This window comes from Gadus macrocephalus, chromosome 23 (genome assembly GCF_031168955.1).
Source record: "Gadus macrocephalus chromosome 23, ASM3116895v1".
NCBI lineage: Eukaryota > Metazoa > Chordata > Actinopteri > Gadiformes > Gadidae > Gadus > Gadus macrocephalus.
Window position 1 is genome coordinate 7,987,037 of NC_082404.1, and position 24,712 is coordinate 8,011,748.

The window sequence follows — 24,712 nt, forward strand, 5'->3', positions numbered from 1 at the left end:
AGAGAGAGAGAGAATTTTGACAGTTGATCACACCAGGTTCATTCCTCTTCATTAGATAAGGTAAGAGATACAAAAATTCATCTATGCAAAATCAAGAAACGATTATTCACTTGTTTGTGTCTTGCATGGTTTTATGGCAGTTAATTTTGGATTAGGGTCATCATGAACCTATTTAACATACGTTGTGTTTCAAATATGCTCTCAAAAGATCCCAAAGGTTTATTATCATTACCATTACTTTAACCTTGTATGACAAATGATCTGCAAGAATAATTTGCACACAATAATGAAGTAAATAAATGGACAAAACACATCACTTAGTTGATTGAAATTATTTTCCTCCCCAATTTGGTTACAGCCTTGGTTAGCCTAGATTTCAGATGATACAAATAAATAAAAGATCTAGGATGCATCACACTCCACAAGAGCATTACATCATCAGGTCAAATACCTCACTTTCGAATAACAAGATACATTTTTTTTGGGATAAAAATATCATATGCTCTCCTAACTTCTAGGTAACGTTGAAGTTCAAACTTTCAGGATCACTATCGTTCCTTACGTCGATTTTTATAATGATATACAATGCAATATATAGAAGGGCATAAAATAAACATGTAAGAAATAGAAGTAAACATTTCATGGATACATCCAAATAGTAGCTGTAACACCACTGTTGAAAAAGCTCTCTAGATGGACTCTATTATATGAAGCTAAACGTTTTGTACTGGAGTGTGTTATAGAAGAGATAGAATATGGGTTTTATTCGAAATGCAAATCTGATATCTGAACGCATTCGTTATAGCAGTACAGGCAGTAATGCCACCCCCTAGTGGTGAGAGGGTGAACTATCCCCTCTCTACACCCTTACGACCTATCACGCAGACACATAAAACACACAAAGGCCTCCTTCAAAAGGACAGAACGATCTGGATTAATATATGGATTACTAATCTAGAATAATCCAGATTAAGACCAGGGAGAGGACAAAGGGAAGGGTTATTTGCATAGACCACTGATGGGGGCATGTGTACTTGTGGCGGGAATGGGAACTAAGAATGAATCTGGAACAAGGAGATTTATTCTAACCCAACACTAGGAGGAAGGATCTCAATCAGGGGATGGCCTGGTTTTCATTTCATTAGTTCTACCAAATAGACCTAGTTAAAGCTAGCCTACACCCAACCCAAACCAAACCCACGTGAGATTCTCTATACTGAAGCCTACAGAATTCTGGTAAAAGCGTGACAAAACAGAAATGATGTTGAGGATCGCTCTCTCTTTTCATGTCATTGGGTCTCTGCGTGGCGAGGTGCTGGATCAAGTGGGGGCTTGTCTTTAAGACGTTCCGCGTGGTAAGGACATTTATCAAAGAAAAATTGGTCCTCGCTCGCCTTCATCGTTTTCCGTTGTTGTACTACGTCGGTTGCGTAGGGGGGGAACAGCATCTCATTCGTCCGACTCGTACCTTTACGACACACAGAGAGACAAAGATGACCATGTACAACCTAGCGATCTTGCATGATATTAGCGTCATGCTAGCTAGGCTGTAGCAGTTTCCGTGTCAGGTTCAGGTATGGCTGCATCTGATTGGCCTTCGTACCTCTGCAGTCGTTTCCTGATCTCTTTGATCTGCTCGTTCTTCTTGGTCAGGATCTCCTTCATGTTGCGGTAGGCGGCAGTCTGCTGGAACTTCTTGTCCAGCTCCTGAACACACAAACACACTGACAGTTTTAGCAATGTACTAGCATTTATACTTACTTTATTAGTTTAAGAATTTCCTAAATAAGATTTGTCCTTCAAAAAATACAAAGATGTAGCATTTCTCACATGTGTCTTTATACCAATCATTACACACTGGTAATGCTTGCCAATATGCACCATAATGCTAAACACACTGGCTATCAAAGTAGAGAGGTAAGGAATGATTTAACTGCACTATTGGCCAGGACACCGGGGTTGGCCGTAGCACCCATACTTTCAGGGGATATTGTGACCACAGGGACCTCAGTTTAAGATCGCATCCGACTCAGGGGGGGATTATTAGGGGTGAAACGTAAGTGGAGGAGGGTCAGCGTCTGGAAATTTGGGGATGGAGGATAAGGTTTAAAGATCGGGGTAGACAAGGTAAGGGAGTGGGGTGTAGGGTTAAGGCATAGACACGCATACATAGACACCACATTGATCTTTGGGTACGTTGACGTCCCCGCCGTATTGGAAAGGCTGGCAAGTAAAAGGGGGAGCTTTCCTGGATAAATAGCTGTATAATCGTGACATTTCTCAACTGATGAACTCAATGAATTCACTCATATTTGTATTCATATTACAGCATGTCGTGTTAAAAATATTTTACATATTATCTATAATAACAAATTAATAGAATACAATTCTGCTCAGTCTACATAGATCGTATATTGAGCAGAATTGGCGTATACGTTCATCATAATGCCATCCCGGCGTCTATGAACATATGTTAATGGGGCAGAGGCTGAAAGGTCAGGGATAAAGGGTCAGTGGGGTTGAAGGGTCAGTGGGGTTGGAGGGTCAGTGGGGCTGACGGGTCAGGTAGCGGGGGTCGGTGGTCAGACCTTCTCGGCCATGGCGAGCTGCTCCTGGACACGCAGCAGGTCGTGTTTGGCCGACACCAGGTTCTGCTGCAGGTCCTTCTGAGAGGCGGCGTTCACGTTGAGCGTGCGCTCGTAGTCCTCCTTCAGGGCCGCCACCGTGCTCTCCAGGCTGCTCAGATCCTGCTCCCGCGTCGCCCCCTGGTGGCGGGGAGGGGAACACGGCTGGTTATGTTTATGGTTAGATATTTTCCGTCTCAAGCAGGGCATGGGCCTTGTTAACCTGGCGGCCATCTTGGTGCTAAACGTTAAAGTAAAATTCAACCTTAAAAACACACAAACAAAAATAAAAGCTGGTCAATCAACTAGCGATGGCTTATACCATCGCAAAAACATTGTAGAAGATAGCATGTAAAGAAAACAAAGGAGAGAAACCGTTTTGAAAAGCAGGAAATGTAAACCATGGAGGGAGGGAGGAGGCAGGACTGAGAGGAGGAGGGGGGGGACAGGGACAGGGCAGGAGGACGGGTACCTGCTGGTCTCCCTGGACCTTCTGCAGGTCTTTCAGAGCTCGCTCGGCCCTCGTCTTCTCATCCAACACATTCATGGCCTGGAACACACAACGCACAGCACTGAATTATCATCAAAGCAGTAACACTAGGAGTGTATTCTAACTTTAATGGGGTACACGGGGATATTACAGTGGAGGGAGTGGCTAAAAGTACTTGGTTGGGACCCCAGAGTCTGCATTCTACCTGTCAGCATCCTGCAGCAGGATGCAGCCCCTACCCTATCCCCGGTCTAACAGCCCGCTGTCACTCGGCTCAATAGGTCTACTGCTAAAAGAACAAACAAACAAGGCGTGGAGAGAGTGTGGATCCACCTGGGACTCCAGGTTCCGCAGTCTGGATTTCAGCTTCTCGTTTTCCTCCTGTAGTCTTGTGATCTCCTGGAGAGCGTGGTAGGAAGACAGGTGTTGCATTACGCTGCGTTGATATGATTTGGAATATGAAGGTGAACCAGATTCCGAGCCTGAGTTTGCGGGGGTCAGGGTTTACCTTGTTCAGAAGCTCTGACACACCCCCTTCGTTAAGAGGCACTAGCCTTGGTTTACTGCTCTCCTGGTTCACCTTGGGGATAAATAACATGCAATAAGTCATGAATAAATACATAATAGGTTATTACGTTATATTTATTACAGTCAGCCCTTATAATGTAATGTCTTGTGTCCTATTGGAGGATTGGATTTGTCTCTTTTTATGTGATGTTTGCTTGCGTTTCTTCTTATTTTTGTGTACGTGTGTAAGTGCATGCGTCTGGGTGTGTCTGTGTGCATGTGTGTGTGGGCACGTGTGTGAGGGTGGGGTACACACCTTGTTAGTGGTTTTAAAGTCAGTCTTCTCAAACTCAGCAACCTTCTCGAGCAGCTCCCTGGAGAAAGAACAACGTGAGAACAAATTAGTCATTTAAGGAGGACTCCCTCTTAAACCTGTCAGCAAGTTTGTCTTACTTTACAATGTACCATTTACATTATGTTATTTGGGTTTGACGTTCTTTATAATGTCCTTTGGATAGAGAAATATAATGATGTGGGGTGTGGCAAGGATGATTAAGTTATAAAAGGTTATTTGGGTAAAGGCTTAGGGTTAGATAGATTGAGTTACAGTTAATCCGGTGAAGGGTTGGTTGGGTAAAGGGTTTGTTAAATTGGCATGGTTAGGTTAGGTTAAGGTTAGTTAAGTACGGCTAGATAGGGTTGGTTAGGTAACGCTACCTACCGTTACTTGGATAAAGTTTTACAGTTAGTTGACAGTTAGTTTGAGTTAGGAATGTAAGGCCAAATAGGGCTAAAGTTTGGGTTAGTTATGTTGAAGTAAATTGTTTAAGGTGTTTAGAGAAGGAGTTAAGGTTAAGGAGAGTTATATAAGGCATAGAAGTAGGATATAAGTAGCAACAATTCACCAATTCAATACAAAGTTGTACTCCAGGCCAGTGTGTTGAATAGGTTGAACTCCAAACAGTAAAATGTATATCTAGCTAGTTCTGCACGAAGGAATCTCATGAAGCGCCCTTCTGTGACCTCTCCGAACCCATGACTTCACCGCGGGGAGTCCCATGTACCCCCCCGAGGGAGGAAACAACAAGGCAGCATCCATCCCACGCAGTGACAGTTTGAAACTATGAACACGGGCCGACCCTTGTGGTGAAGGCAGCAGGTTCATGTTGAGCTTTATGTGGTCCCAAAACGGTGCTCACCGCACGTAGCTCTGTGGCGAGGGGCGTACGCAGGGCCTGTGACAACACACCCACGACAGCCCAGAGGTTCCGCAACCAAAGACACTTTCTCACAGCTACTGTTCTCAGGGTTATATGCAGCTGCCGCTACGCTCAAGTAAGGAGGACAGGGCGACAAGGAGGGTGAGGAGGGCGGGGGGGGGGGGGGGGGGGGTGGAGATGGAGGAGAAGAGTGTGGACGAGGAGAAGAAGGAAGAGAAGGGTACGGACGAGGAGGAGGATGAGGAGGAGGAGGACAGGTAAGTGGGGGAGGAGGAGGAAGAAGAGGGGTAGGTGGGGAAGGAGGAGGAAAAGGGTGCAGGGAGGAGGTGAGGGTCTGCAGCGGAGGAGGTGGGTAAGGAGGTGGGGGAGGCTGGAGAGGAGAAGATGGTAGGGGAGTTTGAGGATCAGAACTAGGCCTGTTCACAATGTTCTTTGTTGCACTACCTCATCTGCTTCGCTCCGGTTGGTTTCAGGGGCAGATAATGGCGACCCCACCTACTGAACTAAAAACATCCACCTAGCTAGCTAGACAAAATCCCTCCAACTAGCCTGCGACAAACATCCCCCAAGGAAGCCATCAGAACATCTAGCATGCTTCATGCCGTTCACGCACTCCTCCTATTCTCCAGTTGTTAGTAACCTCCAGTTAGCAAGCAACATGCATCCTTATTCGATCCAAGCTCCCCACCTGTTCTCCAGTTCGGAGATGTCTGTCTGCAGCCGCAGGAAGAACTTGTCAGCCTGGGAGAAGAGCTGGCGGAGCAGCAGCACGTTAGTGTGGGCCGTGTTGATCAGCTCCGTCTCCACCTCCCCCCCCACCACCGCCTGCAGACCCTCCAGCATCTCCCGCACCTCATCCACCGTGAACGTCTCCTCCACCAGCCTGCAGTACACAATACACGCATGCACCCAACCCAACGCATCCGATATACACAGACATACAACATACATTCACAAACAGACAAGCAATACAGGCCAAATTGCCACACACAAACACACACACACACGCGCACACACACACAAGCAAGTACAAAACACAAACAGTCAAATATAGACACAGATAGAACACATACATTACACATACATGACCCATTAGGTAACAGCACTGATTGAAACGATATAAACCCAATATATTGAGGATTATATCCATTGGCGTTTGACCTATAAAGCACCTGCTGTCTTTGAGTTCTTCAAAACAAGTGTCGATGGTCTTCAGCCTCAGGACTCTCTTTGAACGGGCAAACCGCATGTAACTGATGACCTCATTCTGGTGGTGCTCATTAAACCCGAATTCAGCCTGCACAGGGAGAGAAACACAGTGACAATAACCACATTGGAACTGTGCAGCTACAAGTGGCTCCAGCTGAACTTAGTGGGGCTCTCCTAGCGACAGGCTGCAGGCCCTGTTCAGATAAGCTGCATACACTACTTGAAGTATGGACTATGTCAACTGTTGAGATTTAAGGTTAGAGGATTAGCGACATGATTAGAAAAGTGGTCTGTGCGTGCATGGTTAGGTCAATGCACTCAGGAGATATATCGAAAGGCACGAATGATGGACGATACTTACCATGGTGTTGGACGCTATGTCACTAACGTTAGCTAGCTTGCAGGTAGAGCGTATTCAAAACACTGAAATTCAGGTTATGAACTTAGTCTGAGAGACCGAACAGGGGCTAGACGTGTGGCCTGAGGAAAGCTCGGAAACAACGGCGTTAATTTTTAAATCGGTCCAATGCTTAAACGTGGCTTGGTCGAAATGTTAGAAGATTATCCGAAGATTTGCTAGCCGTGCTGTCCAGTGTTGTGTCTTCAGAGCGTGCCTTGGTTACGGGGTGGCGTCATTGCCTTGGTTACCAGGGATGCGTTCAGCGGCACTACGTTCGCTAGGAAGTCCATCCGTTTGTTAACGCACAACGCCGCGCATGTACAACGTGATGTCACATCGAAATTACCGCCAAATAACTTTGATAGCCATGAAGTAGGCATATTGTACGGATCATATTGTACGGATAGGTCTACTTCAGATTCAGAAAAAGTCTATCAACAGTGTATTCTCATTCTACTTGCTGTAGTTTGGTCTGGCTTTGCGAGACTATCAACAGTGTGACAGAAAATAGTATTTGACGTGGATCACATCAACACCGCAAAACAAACGCACTTACACTTAAAACAGATATAAAAAATAGTAAAATGTTTTTTTTTATCGATATTAAAGGTCTACCTCTCAGGTAAAGAGCAGCATCTCAAAAGAATAAGCATAATAATATATGTTTTACATTATAATATATAATAATTTATATTACGATGGTATTGAAATGTTGTTTTATTATCAATGATAATCATCATTATAATAACCAAAGTTCGTATTCATTCTGCCTGGTGAAGTTGTTGGATATTTTATGTTAGATAACACAATGACAAAAACATGACGGTAATCTAATCAAAACGCCTCTAATCTAATATCCTTGTTTTAGAATGCACCTTAAGAGTTTGTTTTATTTTATTCAAAGGTCACTTTTGAGAACTGTAATGTTAGCGCCTAACTGTGTTTTATATGATCCAGTGAAGGTCATTGAAACGGTGAAATGGAATATAATTCTTTATTATAATGAACACACACACACACACACACACACACACACACACACACACACACACACACACACACACACACACACACACACACTGAAACTCTAATGCAATTTACCATCTGGTAAATGTTATTAGGCTATACACTGTTATAATGTTATGCTATGTTACAAATGTTAATCTGCCCCTTGCCAAATACTACAAAGCTTGCCAAAATCTACGTAAACCATTTAGGCTAGGTTTTGTTACGTTTTGTTAGTAACTTTATTCCGAATTTCAAAACCACAGCGCAGAGCCGCCAGGAGGTCCTCCAGATGAACTGAGTGCATGTGACCCAAATAAAGAATAGCGGTCCAGTTGCAGTCCGTGGCGTCTCCTCCTTTCCTCTTGGTGCGCTTGTTTAAGAAGTGTACCAACAAACCCCCCCCCCCCCCCCCCCCCCCATCACGCTCTATCTTTGATTGGATTACACTAACGGGCAGCGCATGGTAGCCTACTGAATCAGATGTTTCACAGCGTGACTATACCCTCCGTACACCACACACACGGGCAGGACTTTCACATCCTCGGTTAAACAGAAAAGGCCAAGATGTTTCCGCTCTATCTTCAATCGCGGTGAGTCTCTCTCTCCCAGGTGCGACTAACTGTTATTTATAGACCTACGCTTATTGTTGTTTTAGGGCGGAGCAGAGTGGAAGGTTTTGTTTTAATGTGCTCTTCATCACTAGCGGTCTCATCTTTAACTTTCGGGGGGTCTCTCGACCCCTCCATCAACACTGCTTTGGTTCAAATAGATGCAGATTTTTAACGGCGGATTTCATCTCAATCTGTCTACAATTTTCTTGAATGAGTGCATATTATGGATTTTACTTTAGATTATGAATGAATTTGTTTGCCCACAAAAGTAAAAATATAAAAAGTGACTCCCACTCCCACAAATGAAAATAAATCCATTGATGGTTTTGAGGTGAAGATATCAGTAAACTTCATCTTATCTTTTCTTTCATTTTCTTTTTCACCTTTCATTTACCATTTTTATGGAAATACCATCTATAATATATGTGTGTAGCTTAATCTTCAAGTCATGGTTTGGTAGTATGAATGAAATTGTAAAATTGTCTAAATTTCACATCCAAGACTTTGGTTGTGCATTTCATCAGGAATAATACAGTTTTCTCATGAAATCATCAATTGCCTCAAAGCATTTACAAAAATGTAAACATTAAAAAAGTAGGCTACAGCACTTAAAGTTGGGAATTAGGCTGAGGATGAGTGGGGCATTGATGCAGTGTAGGAGATTCACCCCCAGAGGACGCAGTTGTCCTGTTTTTGAAATGGCACACGTCAACTCAGACTATGCAAAGTTGTTAAATAAAATCATGTGTGTATTACAAGGGTGTATATTGGGCGGTTCTCTTAAAATACATCAGTTGCGTCGGAAATCACGGCCAAAAGGACATGTGTGTCGAGGATGGCATAGGAACGTTTAATCAAATAGTGTTCAAACAGTATATTTTATATTTTGCGTACATTTGTTTTGTCTTCCTGTAATGTGATATTTTAATTAATTTTAAATCAGATAATAAAATCGACACATTAACGTGAACACTCGGGTCGGTTTTCACTGAACATATGAGGATCCTCTTAAAGGACGTATTATCTGGTGAACAAAGTAGATAATCTATTATCCTCCTTATCCTCATGTTGCAAAAGCAGGGGTGCGCCCATTTGAACCGCTCATTTCTTGTTAGCATGGCTCCACTGACAACTTATATACAGTATGAAAAATAACACTGATTCGGGGTCAGTCGCCGCTACAACTAATCAATAGCAACAATTGGCATGTCTTAAAATAAGAGCCGATTCGAGATCAGATCCCGTGCCGGCTCCACTTCCTGACAAACCAATCAGCTGACAGACGCATGACAGACGGGCCTCGCGCATGCGCCCTGGCACACTGTTGGTATCAGGAACATGGCAGCGTCCTGAGTCCAGGAGGGAAGACGGCGTAATTGAACACCTTCAGCATCGGCTTTGGAAAACTGAACGGCACCAGCCACACTCGGAGGAGGGCGGGGGCTGGGTGGACGGACACACAAACTCTATTTTGTAAGGATCGCGCAGGTAAATGCATTTTCGAATGACACTCTGCTAAGAGTGGATCTCCTCCATGTTTGCGCGTACTGATCGAGTCCCGCTGCTAGGACCCAGTAGCCTGGCCATAGTAGACCCAGCTAGGAGGTTAGCTACCCGCTAGCCAGACACTCGGGTCTCTCAACAGGGCCCCCCTCCCTTGCTAAGCCTTTAACAAACAGGAATAACGGAACCATTGCTCGCCATGTTGGACCCATATATCGCTAACGTCACACAGCGCTAGGAAAGCGGTGCAGTGGTTCTGGTGGGTAACACGTCCGTGTCAGGGAGCCAGGAGATCACCCTGTCCCCCGCTTGGTGGTCATATCTGACAGCTCATAACGTCAAATAGGTGTTGACGAAGATTGTGGCTGCAGATATATACGTGTGGAAACGAGAATTCAAGACGAGTTGTAATGCAACTTTTTCTATTCCGTTGGTCTGTCACAACCGTAACATTGGACGTCACGTGTTCAGATCATTTATAAGGTGATTGATCCAAATGAATTATGTTTTCCCTGATATCATAGGTACGCGATAAGGCTTCTATATGAGTTCAATATCTTTCATACCGTTACCTGGTTCACCTCTGTGTGTTGTGATGAATGGCCCTTGCAGCAACTATTCTGTTCAGAACAATTGTGATCAGGCGGATCGCAGAAAAACATTGACAGCTGTGTAATTAACTACTTTATATCGGAATTGCAGAGGGATAACAGAGTATGTCAATTTGATCAATAGACTGCTGCACATGCATATTAGATGGCGACAGAAACGTCGACCACGTAGCCTGTGGCATTTAAAGCTTCACTTAAAGCCTTTTCAGTTCACCAAAAGCGTTTCTACGCACAATGACGTTGCTATTGGTTTCTATGATGACTTTTAACCACATTCAGCCAAACATATATCCTACACTGTGGGAACAATGAAGCACTGGATTTCCTTGTTTGTTGTTTGTCATGTACTCACTATTCATCATCAGTCAGCCTGCCCGTCTATTTGTCTGGTGGTGAAATGGTGTATGTTTTCCCCAGTAGGGCACAGAGCACGGAGCAATGCTAGTTTGCATTTAAAATCTGTTTCAAGGCAAGTTGACAAGGACGAATGGCCGCTATGATTCTAGTCTTTGTCATAGTAAGTCACACTAGGATCTCTGTTCTCTCACATCGATTTAACCCAGGGATCTTCCAAGTTCGCTGAACACCAGAGCTAGTTTTGAAAGTGTGAACCAGGTCTCGAGCAGCATATGACATGGCCCTAGAATTCACATATCCTTCCGGTTGTTGATAGACCTTTTATAAAGCGATGTATTGATCGGAGCTAAAAGCTGGAAGGACAGTCAGTCACATGACCCCACCCCCTGGAAAGGGCTGGATCTTTTTATAAATCACCTTCTCCACGTCCACAGACTTAAAGTGCTCCGACCGGCACCGGACCTAGTGTCTGTCTGTAGTGTGTCCGGGTACGTTGCTCCTCTCTGGGCTGCGTTCATCCTGCAGCTGGTGGGGGAGAGGCTGCCGATCCATAGCTCTGAGACTCCTGGCTCCGCAGGCCGGCGTCTCCATCCAGGAGGTCTATGCGTCAACGGGACCGGGGCGTGTTTACAGCGAGACAGATTCCTCACTCACGGCAGGTCTTCTGCAGTCAAGGCTGTGAGGCTCTCGTAGGGGCTTTGTGTTTTGGGTTTAGATCCCCTATGGGGGTACGGTGACGTCGGTGACGGTACTGATGAACGGCGGGCCGCATCACAACAGACCTGCTCTGCCACCCGGCACACCAACGCCACGGTGACGGTGAGGTCGTCAGGAAGGAAGTGGGAGCCTATCAGAACGCTGACTCAGGCGCTTGGCAGGGAGAGGTTGTAAAGCTAACGCCGTTTCCCGTGTGCTCGGAGAGGAAACGCACGCGGGCCAGATCTGCTGAACCTGCAACTCTTTCTCTCACTTTCACCACTTTCACTCACATCGGCCGGTGCTGGTACGTTTGCTTAAACGTGTCCCAGTAGCTTCCAGTGTGGAATCCAGCGTCGCTGCAACAAATGAGGGAGTCGAAGTACACGTGCCTTGCGGCAAAACACCCGTGGTTGAGTTCTAGCTGGTATGTCCTAGATTTGGTCAATCTGGGAGCGTTTTAACGTGACACTTCTAAATGTAAATAAATATGTGTGATGACTGTGTCGTAACATGATGGGAGGTGGATGGGTTTGTGTCCTCTGTGTGGGACCATGTTGATGCGTTTGATTACAGCGACTCAGTCGCTTCCGACACCGGATCTCGTTACCTCAGTTTGGATGGCAATTCCGGTTTATCTGGTGGCTCTCCTGCCTCATGTGCCAAGAGCTCCCCACATATTACAGAATAGATAGACGTTCACAAACATGAATGCATCAACGAATGTCGTAGACTCAAATCCTGTGACATGGAGTGCTCTTGTTGGACAAGACCAGACCAGTTGTTTGGTGCACAAACTGGACCTGTTACACAGCGGAGTCCAAGCCTTGTTTCCAGGAGATAATCTCGGGTTGACTCTCCATCTGCGGCCATTTTGGATCCTCCCTCAGAGAATAAGTAGGCGGGGCTAACACACAGACCCCCTTCTCCTTCATAGTGGCTCCAGCAGTGGGCCTGCTCCCCATCCTCTGACCCCGGGAATGTCTTTTGTCTGTGTGAAGTGTGTGTGTGTGTGTGTGTGTGTGTGTGTGTGTGTGTGTGGCGGTGCGTTGGAATGTGTGTTACATAAACCTGAGGTGGTAACTATGGTCTGGGAGGTGATGGCACAGCGTTTTAGCGGTCTGGTGTTTGACCATGTCACATGAAAGATCACATGATGTCCCTTGATAGGGCGCTCCAGGGAATCCCTATCCCTACGCCTCTGCCTTCGACCGACTGAGCGTTTAGTTAAAAAGAGTTGGAGCCCGTATCTTTGCTGTCATGTATGGGGGGAGCTTACCGTGTTGATTTATTTTGTTCTAGGATGTTGTTGTGGACTGTGATTAGATAAGTGATTGCTTGTTTCCTCTGTCGTAGGTCTTTCAAGAAGATGAACGTCATCAAGGAAAACAGAGACCTGGCCTGCTTCTATACGACCAAGCACTCGTGGAGAGGAAAGTAAGAGGCCACCATTGATGTTTTCCTTCTACTGTACAGTGAGCATGGCAGACACACAGGTTTACTGGGTCAAACGAAACTTAAGGAGAAAAGAGAGAGGAGGGGCGGAGTCAGGAGTGGGTGGGGCCGGGTTGGATGACATCATTCTATTGCGGGTTGTTCCCAAACAATAGCAGAGAAGTCTTCTGACATGAATAATATCCTCCCATTCATACAGAGATTTAGACCTTTTGCCGTATGAAACAACTATGCCATCACATTTGTTCTTACCTGCTAGCTGCAGTAGCTATACTGCAAGCTAAAACATAAAGACCCATTTACAGCTTAGAATGGCAGGGTAGGTTATTCAGCTCAGATCCGTAGCTCTCATATGGATGCTCTTGTACGCACTGTACGTTTATAGCTTGCCATCTTTGTACATCCTAGATTAAGCTTTTCATTTAACGCTCTCAATGATGTATTGTATCGGTTGTGAAAACCCATTACATACGTCACTGGATATTATTAACTGCCTCAATACTGTACTAACCAAGCCGTGAGCGTGAAGGAGCAGTCTGCATGCTATATCCTCTGAACAGCGGAGCCAATGAGATCACATTACCTGTCAATAGCAGAAGCTAAGTGGCTGATTCCTATTAAGGCCCTCCATTCATCACTGCGGTAACATAAGCTCAGAGGCTTGCTCCACACACACGTGTGTGTGTGTGTGTGTGTGTGTGTGTGTGTGTGTGTGTGTGTGTGTGTGTGTGTGTGTGTGTGTGTGTGTGTGTGTGTGTGTGTGTGTGTGTGTGTGTGTGTGTGTGTGTGTGTGTGTGTGTGTGTGTGTATCCTTCGAAGGCCCCCTGAAGTGTGCACGACTGACCGTATTGGTTGCTTTGTTCCTACTGGACTGCGAGGTCAGAGGTGATGGAGAGAAAAGACGAGATTGTGTTGGTGGAAATAAAGGAGCCCTTGACAGCAAAGGCCTGGAAACAGCTGTTACTCTCTATTGTAGTTTTACGGTCCGCTCTGTATGCTGTTGTAGTTTTACGGTGAAGTCCATTGTTTTTTGTTGCACTTTAGTTATGCGGTGAGGTTCTGTTTCTTCTCTAAAATATTTGTGATGACTGCTTGAGTTTGGCTGACATTTTTTCCGATGTGTAATAAATAATATTCTTCTGAGTCCCAGTATTGATAATTTTTAGTCATACGGTTATCATTTGTCAGAGAATGATATCACAACCGATCCCCTTGGCCCCCTCTGATAAGCAGATTCAGTCTGACCGACACAGAGACTTATCTTATCACTGGCTTCCACGCAATTATTTTATCAGTCCTACTTTTATGCACCCTTTATAATGGTATTGATTGACATCAATAATCGTTTCCTCCAAGCTAGACCCGAGTAAGACGGATACATAAAGACATGACAACATTTAAACAAGAAGACAGACGCATACTTCAATATAATTAAGCCATCCCTAGCCTCGTTAAGCAGCCCCCCTAACGAGGCACCTCGTTAGTGCTGTTCAGCTCATGCCTCGGGGTGCAGAACCAGGAAGAGCTGTGCTCCTGCCGTGTCAGAGAGACCGTCGGAGCTCTCCGCTGTGCATACGTCATCGCCCTCACACCCACCTACCCATATCTACCACCATCTTTAATTAGCTCGCCCTCTGTGTACTTCTGTGCGGCGAGCCACCCGACGGGGGGTTGAACAGAGGGGACACCAGCCCTCGTACACCCCACCCACTCCAACGTCTGGCTCTGATCAAAGCGAGTGGGAATGAAGGGTTTACTTGCTTCAGTCGTTCCCTCCTGATTGATGCATGAAAGAGGACCTCATGTTTATGATGGTTCTAAACGGGTTGGTTTTCTCGCCCCTTGGGTGACGAATTGATTTGAAAGATTTGAGGCGCTGTTATTGGCCCACTTGTTTCACACAGTTATTCTGAAACGAACCAGGAAGTGTTTCAATGTCTCCTTCTCAAGGTTCCTTCCTCTCCTTTCATGCTTTTTAGATGATTTTAGCACATGTTAGTGTTGTCACATGTGCGGCTTGTGTGTCTGGGATTAAGGGCTAAACAGATAAACATGTGACCCTCTTCTCTCCACCTTGTTAAATCACTGGAGGGTCAACTCTGGCATCTGTTTAATCATGTCTGAGTGCGGGGCCTTTGTGGTGCTGTGTATCTTTTCATAAGGCTACAATACAACCCGTCCACTTCATTGCATTAGTCAAACATTATGCTAATCAGCCACCCTTCTCTCTCGCTCTCTCTCTATTCTTCAAACGCTAGCCTGGACAGCACCATCTGCTATTTGTGATTTTTGGGATGTTTGTGATTCAGAGTTGGGTGTCATCATATGTATGTGGTTCCAGTTGACTTCACTCCACTTGGCACCGATTTGATCCATCAGACCCACCGCTTGCTGCATGAGCTCTGTTCCATCAGTGGTGGGGCTGTCCCTGCTGTCTGGTTATCAGGGTTTCCTAGTGTGTAGGTTTAAAGTGGCTGATGTTATGCCACCAGGTGTGCGTGTGATTAGCCATTACAAGCCGTATGAAAATCTGCCTTTTCCTGTGTTTCAGTGAAATCACGAGTGGGAGGGTCCACCTAGATGTATGATGGATAGACAAGCTTTCAAACGGCTTGTTATGGCTTATCACACTCAGAACTGGAGGCAAAATAATCACCTCTTTGAGGATTGTTTTGATGCATGACTGTTTATGTATGCGCACCCTAGTAGCACGTACCCTTCTTTAGAACCTTTTGCTCCAATGCAACAATAAACATTGTAAAAACATACGTGTCCATCAAGGTTTGGTAGAAGGAACTCCTGAACTGCTCCCGTGGCGATATTTCTTAATGGCTAACTAGTTATGTAATATGTTCTTAGAAGGGCCGTAGCTCAGCAGTTTTGAAAGATATAGGAAGTGGGTAGCCTTTTAAATGAGGAAGTCGATCGTAAAGTTTATTCATTGAAGCTTCTTGTATGGGGGGGGGGGACTGTTAAAAAGCACGCTGTTGACATCAACTTCTAAGATCTCATTCTCACCGCTAGCCAGCCTGACGCTAACAACGAGCTAACGCAGTCCCAATCTCATGACCGGAACCAATGTGGCCCATTATCTACGGTCCTGTACACATTCATGCACACAAACACTTGTCTGTAATTGTGCCTCCTTCAGGACCCTCTGTGCATGTCCATCAATGACATGCATACCTGCATGTATATAATGTGTGTGTGTGTGTGTGCGTCACGCATGGTTGTATTGCGTATGTTTGTGCACCTCGTACATAGGAGTGTGTGTGTGTGTGTGTGTGTGTGTGTGTGTGTGTGTGTGTGTGTGTGTGTGTGTGTGTGTGTGTGTGTGTGTGTGTGTGTGTGTGTGTGTGTGTGTGTGTGTGTGTGTGTGTGTGTATTGCCTCAACTTGTCGTCGGTGAGTCCTTGTCATCTCAAGTGCTTTTGCTTTCCTTTTGAAAATCAATCCGTTTGCTCTCGCCTGGCTACTGTTCAGTAGATCAGAGAGGCAGGGGGCGGGCTTCGGCTGTTGCTCATCAAAACGTAATAATATGCTAATAAAATGTCCTGGTTGTAATCCAACAGAGTGTTAAACACTGTTTATTGTTCTAAAAGGTGTGTGTGTGTGTGTGTGTGTGTGTGTGTGTGTGTGTGTGTGTGTGTGTGTGTGTGTGTGTGTGTGTGTGTGTGTGTGTGTGTGTGTGTGTGTGTGTGTGTGTGTGTGTGTGTGTGTAAATTATGAATTAGTTGTCCTCTATTATTAAACATTGTTGCCAATGTGCGGCTACCCTTTTATCTTCAAAGACTGTAAATGCTTTGTTGGCTTTGGATGGCCTCTGTGATCGGTGTCTCGGTTTGCATGATGTCATGAGGAAGTGGAAGTGAGGCGTGGCCCTCCTTGATGCATCAGTCCTTCAGCGATGTCATCACGGTCCCATCCTCCTGATTGGCTGTGACATTGCTTTATTCTTTGTTTGTTTTATTCAATACAATTGATGCGATGTCTGGGGGTTATTGTGGGCAAGGGTTCATCTGTGTCATCAACCCCCCCCACCCCCCCATGGAGAATGCATAATTCACCACGCATGTGACACCACTCAGCTAGCTTCTCGTGCTAGCCATTAAGCCAACCGTTAAACTCCAAGGTCCAAGCTCTAAACAAATATCAACTTTTATTTGAACCAAAAACAATCTCTCGACCCATACTCGACTTTGATTGCATGACTTCAATTCACATGGACTGACCTAAACTGGCATTAACTGACATTAAGTGAGGCACAAGGCCTAAGAATAGCAGTTGTCAATGAAAGAATATCTCGGAGGGCTGTAATTCAACCTACTCTGCCCGACCTAAAATCGGCCTGTTATCTCTGGATGAACTGACTTTGCCACAATGCATTGAGTACACTCTACTTGGTATCCTCAATATCACATAAAATAACCTATGCCTGCCGTTGACGATCTGCCATGTGGGTTGTTGAGCTTGGATAAGAACACTGCAGTGAGCAAAGTTTACATTCAACTGTTTGTCCTTTTAAAAAAAATTCTGCCACACTTTTCAGACATTCTGTCAATTAGTTTGGAGCTGACTTGGGCAGCGTTGCTTAGTCTCATAAGGGAGGTATTCTGTTAAACTAAGACCCATGCGTATGGTTTACCCATGTACAGTAGCAGTCAGAGAGGAGAGGGATGGTTGCGCTTGGATCAGAATAGAAACGCTAGTGAGGTCTGGCCCTGGGCTGATATCTGTTTGTGTATGTTCATTAACGTTTGAGCCCCAAGGCCAGAAAGAGCATTATATGTATAGATATAGAAATGGATGGATATATATAGGTGGTGTACAAAGAGATTTAGCTATCCTTACAGTGATTACCTCCGGCTAAAGATTTAAAAATCCCTTCAGGGGAATTTGCTTGTCCTTTTTTTTTTTTTTTTTTTTTTACGAGTTAATTTTGTCTGACTCATCTCATGAGCGCCTCTACCTGTTTTCTGTTTCTCTTCTGCTCAGGGACGCGTTTTAATCGCACAGTCAAAGTGTATTTTTCTCCCCTTCTGTATGTGTGTTGTGCACCTACTATAGCTGTATATATCACCAGGATCAACACGTTGCGTTTACCTTTTCGGCGTTGCACTATTTTATTGACGTGATGATGAGCGATGATGCGAACGTCGGCCACCAGAAAGCACCGCGGCACAAACTTCGCACACCGTGAGCTTCACACACAACAAACGCCACACTGCAATTATCACCGCACACTACAATTATCACACCACAATCACAGCGCATGCACCAATGGCAGACAGCTCAGTGGGACGACACGGTTTAGAGGACAACACGGCTAAGCTCCATGGGATAAATATATAAAACAATATACGCAGCATATGCAGTGGGCTTTGAATCGCCACCGCAGCATTCAGTGATACAGCACCATTTCTGTCGGGTTGATGACAAAAACCGTATGGATGCTGATAAGCGATATCGTTGTTGTTATTATATGATATATTGTTATCATGTTCTCCTGCCTCAGCCCCGTCTCTGTGTCTCTCTCCTCAGGTACAAGCGGGTGTTCTCTGTGGGCACCCACGGCATCACCACCTACAACCCCGCCACGCTAGAAGTCACCAACCAGGTGGGTGGGCCGGCCGGCTCCCCCAGAGTCCGTCCGCAGGCCCTCTGGCCCCGGTTCTCTCAAACAACCTCAGCTTGGTTCAGAGGACCAGTCATTCTCACACGCACTCAGCCTTTTGTTTTGTGTAACCTTGTCAATATCTCTCTTCCTCTCTCCCGCCCTCGAGGGAGGGAGAGAGGGAGTGAGGGAGGGAAGGTGGGAGGGTGGGAGGGTGGGTGGGTGGGTGGGTGAGATTCCTCACACCTGAGGGGGTTGCCTGTCAGATTCATGAGGCTAGCTGAGGGTGGGGGGGGGGGGAGATGTTGAAGTGTCTTTTAGCAAGAAATATAACTCCCCTCCCCGCCTCAAACACACATAAATGCCAATGCTCAAAAGGTCACCCCCTTTTGAGTGACATGCCTTTCCTGAATGGTTTGCCGTTGCAGTGGCCGTATGGCGACATCTGTGGCATCGGGCCGGTGGGCAAGGGCCAGGGCACCGAGTTCAACCTCACGTTCCGCAAGGGCAGCGGCAAGAAGTCGGAGACCCTCAAGTTCTCCACGGAGCACCGCATGGAGCTGCTCACGGAGGCGCTGGTAAGGCCCGCCGCCACGCACCGGCCGGGAACGTCAGGGAGGTCTCACGCATCCTCTGGTCCCCGAACAGTAACGGTAGCACACACGATGCCAACGTGACACCATTTTGATACGATACGTGGCGATGTCGGATGTCTTCTCACGGCCGGCCATAAGGTGTATACTAGAGTTTTGTGTGTTTGACTACCAATCGAAAAGTTCAGAGTTCGATCCCCAGTGTCCGCAGCCTAACCTTGTAGGAATCGCCCCCCTTAACCCCAACCTGGTCCTTCACAGCATGTTTCACTAGATGAGTTCACTAGAAGTCGCTTTGTGAGATGCTCGGGCTAACAGACTGGAGGTAAATAAATAGAAACTGATTCTTCCACGCGTCTCTTATCGGCATCGGCAGTGAAAACTGCAGTGTGTGTTCGATGCCTGATCAGGCTTTCAGCTTGAAGCGCGTCAGCATGACCCGCGCAGCACACGTCGCCTGGTTTAGCTGTGTTGGCAGGAAACGCATAACACCTCTAAATGGTGAGCGTCATAACTTGGAGCCCAGAGAGTCCAGATCTGCAGTGATGGAGGAACACGCCCTGACGTGGCAGGTTGATGCAGCCGCCGCAGAGCTCCTGCTGAGGTCAACATCAACTCCTTCATGGAGGTTGACTCCATTAGTATGATGGTGTTGTGCAATATGGGACTCTTTCTTTCAGTGTTGATCATGAGATAACACGAAAATGTATTCATCCTCAAAGGGCAATTGTCACATCAGCAAATATTTTATTCACATTTATCACGTTTAAGTGAGGCTGAGAACGCTAACCATGTAAACCAATATGATCAGCACATCAATTTCTAAATGACATGATTATTTAGTGTTACTGTGTGTGTAATATGTTTTTTTTTTTGCTTCACAGCGATTCAGAACAGATTTCTCGGAGGGGAAGATAACAGGCAGGGTGAGCATTAAAGAGTCAAATGAAAAATGTTGTGTCTGAAAGGAACTGTTTTGAACGCAACACGGATAGACTGGTCGCTATGGCAGCCAAACACCATGTCCACCTCCATCAAGGCCTACGGTTTTATTAAATCAAGGAAAACACAGGTGGTGCTAGGCTGGTTGGATCGACTTTCATTGGCCCCCTCTTTCATTGGCACTTAGTTTCACCCATCCTGTCAGTCCATTTGTTGTATCTCAAACTCAGTTAGAATGAAGATTCACATGATAATCCTAGAATTGAATCGTTATATCTCATAATAGTGTGTTTATATATTAATAAACCTCACTATTATATAGTGTGTTTATAATTGTATAGATCTAGATCTATAGGTGTATAAACCTCACCCGTCTCCCCCTGCAGCGCTACAACTGCTACAAGCAACACTGGAGCGACACGCGGCGGGCCGTGAGCCTGGAGGTGACGCCGGGGGGCATCGACCAGATAGACCCCCAGACCAACCGCGTGCTGTGCTCCTACGACTACCGCTCCATCGAGGGCTTCGCCGAGCTCTCCGACTACCAGGGGGGCTTCTGCATCCTGCACGGCGGCTTCAACCGGCTGGTAGGTGGCACGCACCGACCGGCTGGTCATTGGTGTCTGTCTGTGTGTGTCTGTGTCTGTGTCTGTGTGTGTGTGTCTGTGTCTGTGTCTGTGTCTGTGTCTGTGTCTGTGTGTCTGTGTCTGTGTCTGTGTCTGTGTCTGTGTCTGTGTCTGTGTGTGTGTCTGCCAGTTCAGGCTCTGAAATCCTGAATTTCGCTTCTAGGTAGGGCTGGGCGATTTCTTTTAGTGTCGATTTATTCATTTGTACTTTTCCCTTTTCCGTTCTCAGGCCAAATCGGCCAACCCTTGGCTGTATTATATTTCATTATCTTAGTTCGACCTTGTTTCTCAGTGCAGGCATCCGCTTTTTATCCGTGTTTGCACACTTTTTATAACCTGGTTTTTATCCATATTTTATATATTTATTTGTTTATTTAGTATGTTTCTTTGCTGAATGCTTGGAGCCTTGTGGATTCTTTCCTCGTGTTCCATACTATTTTGTATAACTTTCCTTAAGACTGCTACCCTAAGTCCTCCCCGTCCTCCTCCCACTCAGCATCTGTTTGCCTCGGAGCACCGCGACGACATCATCCGCTGCGCCATAGAGCATGCTGGGAACTACATCGGCATCACGCTGCGGCTGCGGAAGGACCCGCTGACCTTTGAGGTGTTCACCGCCGAGCGCCTGGGGAAGTACAGCTCCGACGACAGCATCACGTCACTGGCCGAGTTCGTGGTGCAGAAGATCTCCCCCCGACATCAGGTCAGCACGCCACGCTCACGGCGAGACCTCCGCCACCGCCACGCGACAGAGGGGCCAACGCAACACCACACCGCAAAACATGTCCCCTGCATGAAAGGACGCAATACAATAAAACACAAAAAGACGCACACGCCACAACGCTAAACAAAGCGACACAAAGCGACACAACAGGACACAACATGGCACACGTGACCACTACACAACATGATGCGACGCGACACTACACAAAACCACACAACAGGACACAACATGGCACACGTGACACGCCACTACACAACATGATGCGACGCGACGCTACACAAAACCACACAACAGGACACAATGCGACCCAACATCAATGCACAACACAAATTCAACAAGGCCCAAAACCCTACCTCAAGCTGTGTCGGTTGTGTCAGCCCGGTGTGACCTAGAATGGCGACTGCTCAGCCCGCATGTGCAGCAACCCCGCTTGCGAAACACGATGCGGCACATCCGGTTTGATTCCCTCCTGCAGTATTACACAAACATGTCATTCCCCCCCTCTTTCAAACACTGTCCCGCCCTTCACGACAATAATGCATGAAACGTCTACAAAACACCTGAAAAAAATATGTGCTGAAGGCGCTATCTTCATTAGGACGCTTTATTGCAATGCCTGCAAAACGTTTGCATGGTAAACGTCTATAACTTTCATTGAGTTGAAACCGTAGGGAGTCTTTGACATTCTGACCACAGCGTTCTGTTTGTTCCTCCCAGGAGCCCGTGAAGCGCATCCTGGCTCTGACGGAGACATGCCTGGTGGAGCGAGACCCCGCCTCCTACAACATCGTCACCATCAAGCCTTTTGGAGAGGTAGGGGTCTGGGGGGGGGGGGGGGGGGGGTCCCTTGCATAGCGACCGTAACCCTGTGGTAACCAGGAAGTGTTTGACAGGAGGAAAGACACTGCTCCTCTTGGAGACAGGTGGCGAAGGCTGGTGTTTAAACGGGCAAGTGTACAGAACATGCCACGTTGTAGCGTGTGGTGTGGCATGTGGTCTAGGGTGGCACAACGTGCTGCTGCAACTCACCACCGACGAAACATGCACTGACCAGGGTTAAAACCTCAGCTGCGCTCCTAAGCTACGTATAATCGCCTCTTTTCTTCAACCCACTTCCCAGTCTGTCGTCACTGTCCCGTCTGTGAGGGAACAAAAAGAAAATATATTGTTTTTAAAGGAGCTGCTGATACTGTGTAACACTGCGTGTTTCCCTCCGGCCCGGTCTCTCCCGGTCCGGCCTCCAGGTCTTTGCACTGATCTGTGACGTGGAGAACCCCCAGATCTTCACAGTGGAGTTCATCAGAGGCCAGATCAGAAAGTTCTCCTCCACAGAGAGGTAGAGTACCCTTGTGACTATTGTAATACTGATAAAATACTATCATTATATTTGGGCCCCAGCAAATGTGTGGGGGGGGGGGGGTAAGAGGGGGTAAGGGTGTTGGACAAGGAGTCCAGCCGGGGAGGGGCTCATTTGCGTAATCGAGCAATCGGGCACAAAATACATTTCAAAGTGGACCGGCCCACCGGGAGACCTCCCGATCTTCCCGATCTCCAGCCTCTGCTGCCGAGCGAATTAAAATCACCGGCAGAACGTACTGGGGGTCTAACACCGTAATATATAGAAACTACAACCGCATTTCACGTTAATCGCAAATATGCCGCTCGGGTTTGCCTTTATAGGCGAGTTGAGAGGAGCCGGCGACTCCGCTGTCAGTCCAATAAGTGGTAGTGTACCCGCGCACCATTGGCATGTATGCGAGCTTGTCTATGTGTGTGTGTATGTGTGAACGAGAATGACCGGGAGAAAGAGTGCTGTGGGGAGATGAATGAACGGAACGATATTTATATATTTTTGTGGCGCTCGGTGTTGATTCTGTGGCGCTGCGCCACACATTGGTCTATGTATGGGAAACACTGAGGTGTTAACACCTCGTCTGTGTTTCCACACCTTTTAATAAGTGCTAACTTGCCCACCATTATTATTGTGTGTGTGTGTTTCAACACTTTTTAATAAGTGCAAACTTGTCTGTTTACAATTATTATTATTGTGTGTTTCCTCTTGTATGTTTACTGTGTGTGTGTGTGTGTGTGTGTGTGTGTGTGTGTGTGTGTGTGTGTGTGTGTGTGTGTGTGTGTGTGTGTGTGTGTGTGTGTCCGCGCACGCAGAGACGCCCTGCTGGCCAGTCTGCTGGACGGCGTGCGGGCGTCGGGGAACCGGGACGTGTGTGTGAAGATGGCGTCCACCCAGCGGGGCCAGCGCTGGGGCCTGCTGAGCCTGCCCGTGGACGAGGAGGTGGAGAGTCTGCACCTCAAGTTCCTGGCAGCGCCCCCTAGTGAGTCCAACCGGAAGCCGCCTCCCTCTTCAATGGCATCACAAAAAAGACCCCCTTTAAGAGGAACACTAGACTCAAAATAATTAACTTTGTGTGTTAAACGTCGTTTCACGTCTCATGATCGTCAACATAGTAATCGTTGAAATTGTTATCAATGGGACAACAATAAGACCATCATTTAGAGAGAACAGGACGTAAAGTCCACCACATTTGCCAGTCTCAGCCGTCCACTTTCTGACGTTACACAAAACACTGGTGGCATTTTTGGCGTCAAAGGCCCATTTGGTATACTCCTCGCCGACAAGACGAAGGGACGGCGACGGCGAGGTCGAGGTTGACGTGTGGATGCTCCGTCTGGCCTGCGGTTGTTAATGGCAGCGTCCGAGAGAGGGTTAAGCTTCTCAGATACTTATAGTATAAAGCCACTGTGTGTTGCTCATCTCATATACTACGTCGCTCATCATAACACTCGATGGTAGGCTCCCAAGAAAATATCACAAAGTGCCCCCCGGGTCGTAACCGTGGGAATCCCACTCCCTTCCCCCCTCTGTCCTTGCACTCCCCGCAAAAATACGATTTTCCACTTCGGTGATCGAATTTGAGCTGATACGGGGGTTCACTTACCCTTCAGTGTCTGACCTTCCTCACCAACTCTGTCCTTCTGTTTTGCCCTTCATTTTTTTGCTTTTAACGTTTAATGTGAGATTTTGCAACTCTTGTCTTTGACTGCATTGTAAAGTGTCTCTTCGTTTCCAGAAAAGTGCTATATAACTAAGATGGAGGAGGGATACACGGTACATGATACATGTTGACTCTCGTGTCTCTCTGTGTCGTCCCTCCAGACGGGAACTTTGCGGACGCCGTGTTTCGCTTCAACGCCAACGTCTCTTACAGCGGAGTCCTCCACGCCGTCACACAGGACGTGAGTGTCACGCCCGTCACTAAGGGCTGTCTTACCCTGTCTTTTCTTCTACCTGTCTGTCTGTCTGTCTGTCTGTCTGTCTGTCTGTCTGTCTGTCTGTCTGTCTGTCTGTCTGTCTGTGAGTCTGTTGTTCTGTCTGTTGTTCTGTCTGTCTGTCTGTCTGTGTGTCTGTCTGAGTCTGTCTGTCTGTGAATCTGTCTGTGTGTCTGTCTGTTGTTCTGTCTGTTCGTCTGTTTGCCTGTCTATCCCTGGGTTGTAAGTCCTTCTG

General features: G+C 46.6%; 2 protein-coding genes across 9 annotated transcripts in view; one reads left to right on the forward strand and one right to left on the reverse strand.

Moving 5' to 3' along the window:
- Positions 1-207: 207 nt before the first annotated feature.
- Positions 208-10,893, reverse strand: lztfl1 (leucine zipper transcription factor-like 1). Of its 3 annotated transcripts, XM_060045482.1 has the most exons (10): positions 6,412-6,718; positions 6,014-6,138; positions 5,530-5,724; positions 3,938-3,995; positions 3,623-3,694; positions 3,448-3,513; positions 3,097-3,174; positions 2,589-2,765; positions 1,604-1,707; positions 208-1,468 (listed from the first exon to the last, which is right to left on the reverse strand). In XM_060045482.1, the coding sequence occupies exons 1-10, from the start codon at positions 6,412-6,414 to the stop codon at positions 1,450-1,452; spliced, it is 897 nt and encodes a 298-aa protein (XP_059901465.1). In that variant the 5' UTR covers positions 6,415-6,718; the 3' UTR covers positions 208-1,449. The 3 variants fall into 3 exon arrangements, with proteins under 3 accessions (XP_059901465.1, XP_059901466.1, XP_059901463.1); XM_060045483.1 differs by lacking the exon at positions 6,412-6,718 and adding an exon at positions 10,536-10,893 and having other exon boundaries at positions 208-1,707; XM_060045480.1 differs by having other exon boundaries at positions 208-1,707; positions 6,412-6,719.
- The window catches only part of LOC132452717 (dnaJ homolog subfamily C member 13-like), a 45,740-nt gene continuing 30,398 nt past the window's right edge, over positions 9,371-24,712 (forward strand). For 5 of the 6 annotated variants that reach the window (XM_060045475.1, XM_060045472.1, XM_060045473.1 and 2 more), the window contains exons 1-11: positions 11,341-11,663; positions 12,593-12,673; positions 18,232-18,307; positions 18,733-18,882; positions 19,782-19,823; positions 20,226-20,426; positions 20,962-21,168; positions 21,907-22,002; positions 22,434-22,525; positions 23,356-23,522; positions 24,365-24,444. In XM_060045475.1, the coding sequence (XP_059901458.1) occupies positions 11,605-11,663; positions 12,593-12,673; positions 18,232-18,307; positions 18,733-18,882; positions 19,782-19,823; positions 20,226-20,426; positions 20,962-21,168; positions 21,907-22,002; positions 22,434-22,525; positions 23,356-23,522; positions 24,365-24,444 (1,251 nt within the window). In that variant the 5' untranslated portion in view covers positions 11,341-11,604. Of the gene's footprint in view, positions 9,558-11,340; positions 11,664-12,592; positions 12,674-18,231; positions 18,308-18,732; positions 18,883-19,781; positions 19,824-20,225; positions 20,427-20,961; positions 21,169-21,906; positions 22,003-22,433; positions 22,526-23,355; positions 23,523-24,364; positions 24,445-24,712 lie in introns of those variants that run through there. The other variant, XM_060045477.1, reaches the window with a different exon arrangement.

Bases quoted from the DNA above. Each gene is read 5' to 3' on its own strand.
- lztfl1 (XM_060045480.1), bottom strand. The intron at 3,175-3,447 runs GTGGATCCACAC...TGTGTGTTCCAG, and splicing joins TGCGGAACCTGGAGTCCCAG to GCCATGAATGTGTTGGATGA. The intron at 2,766-3,096 runs GTACCCGTCCTC...CCCCGCCACCAG, and splicing joins AGGTCCAGGGAGACCAGCAG to GGGGCGACGCGGGAGCAGGA.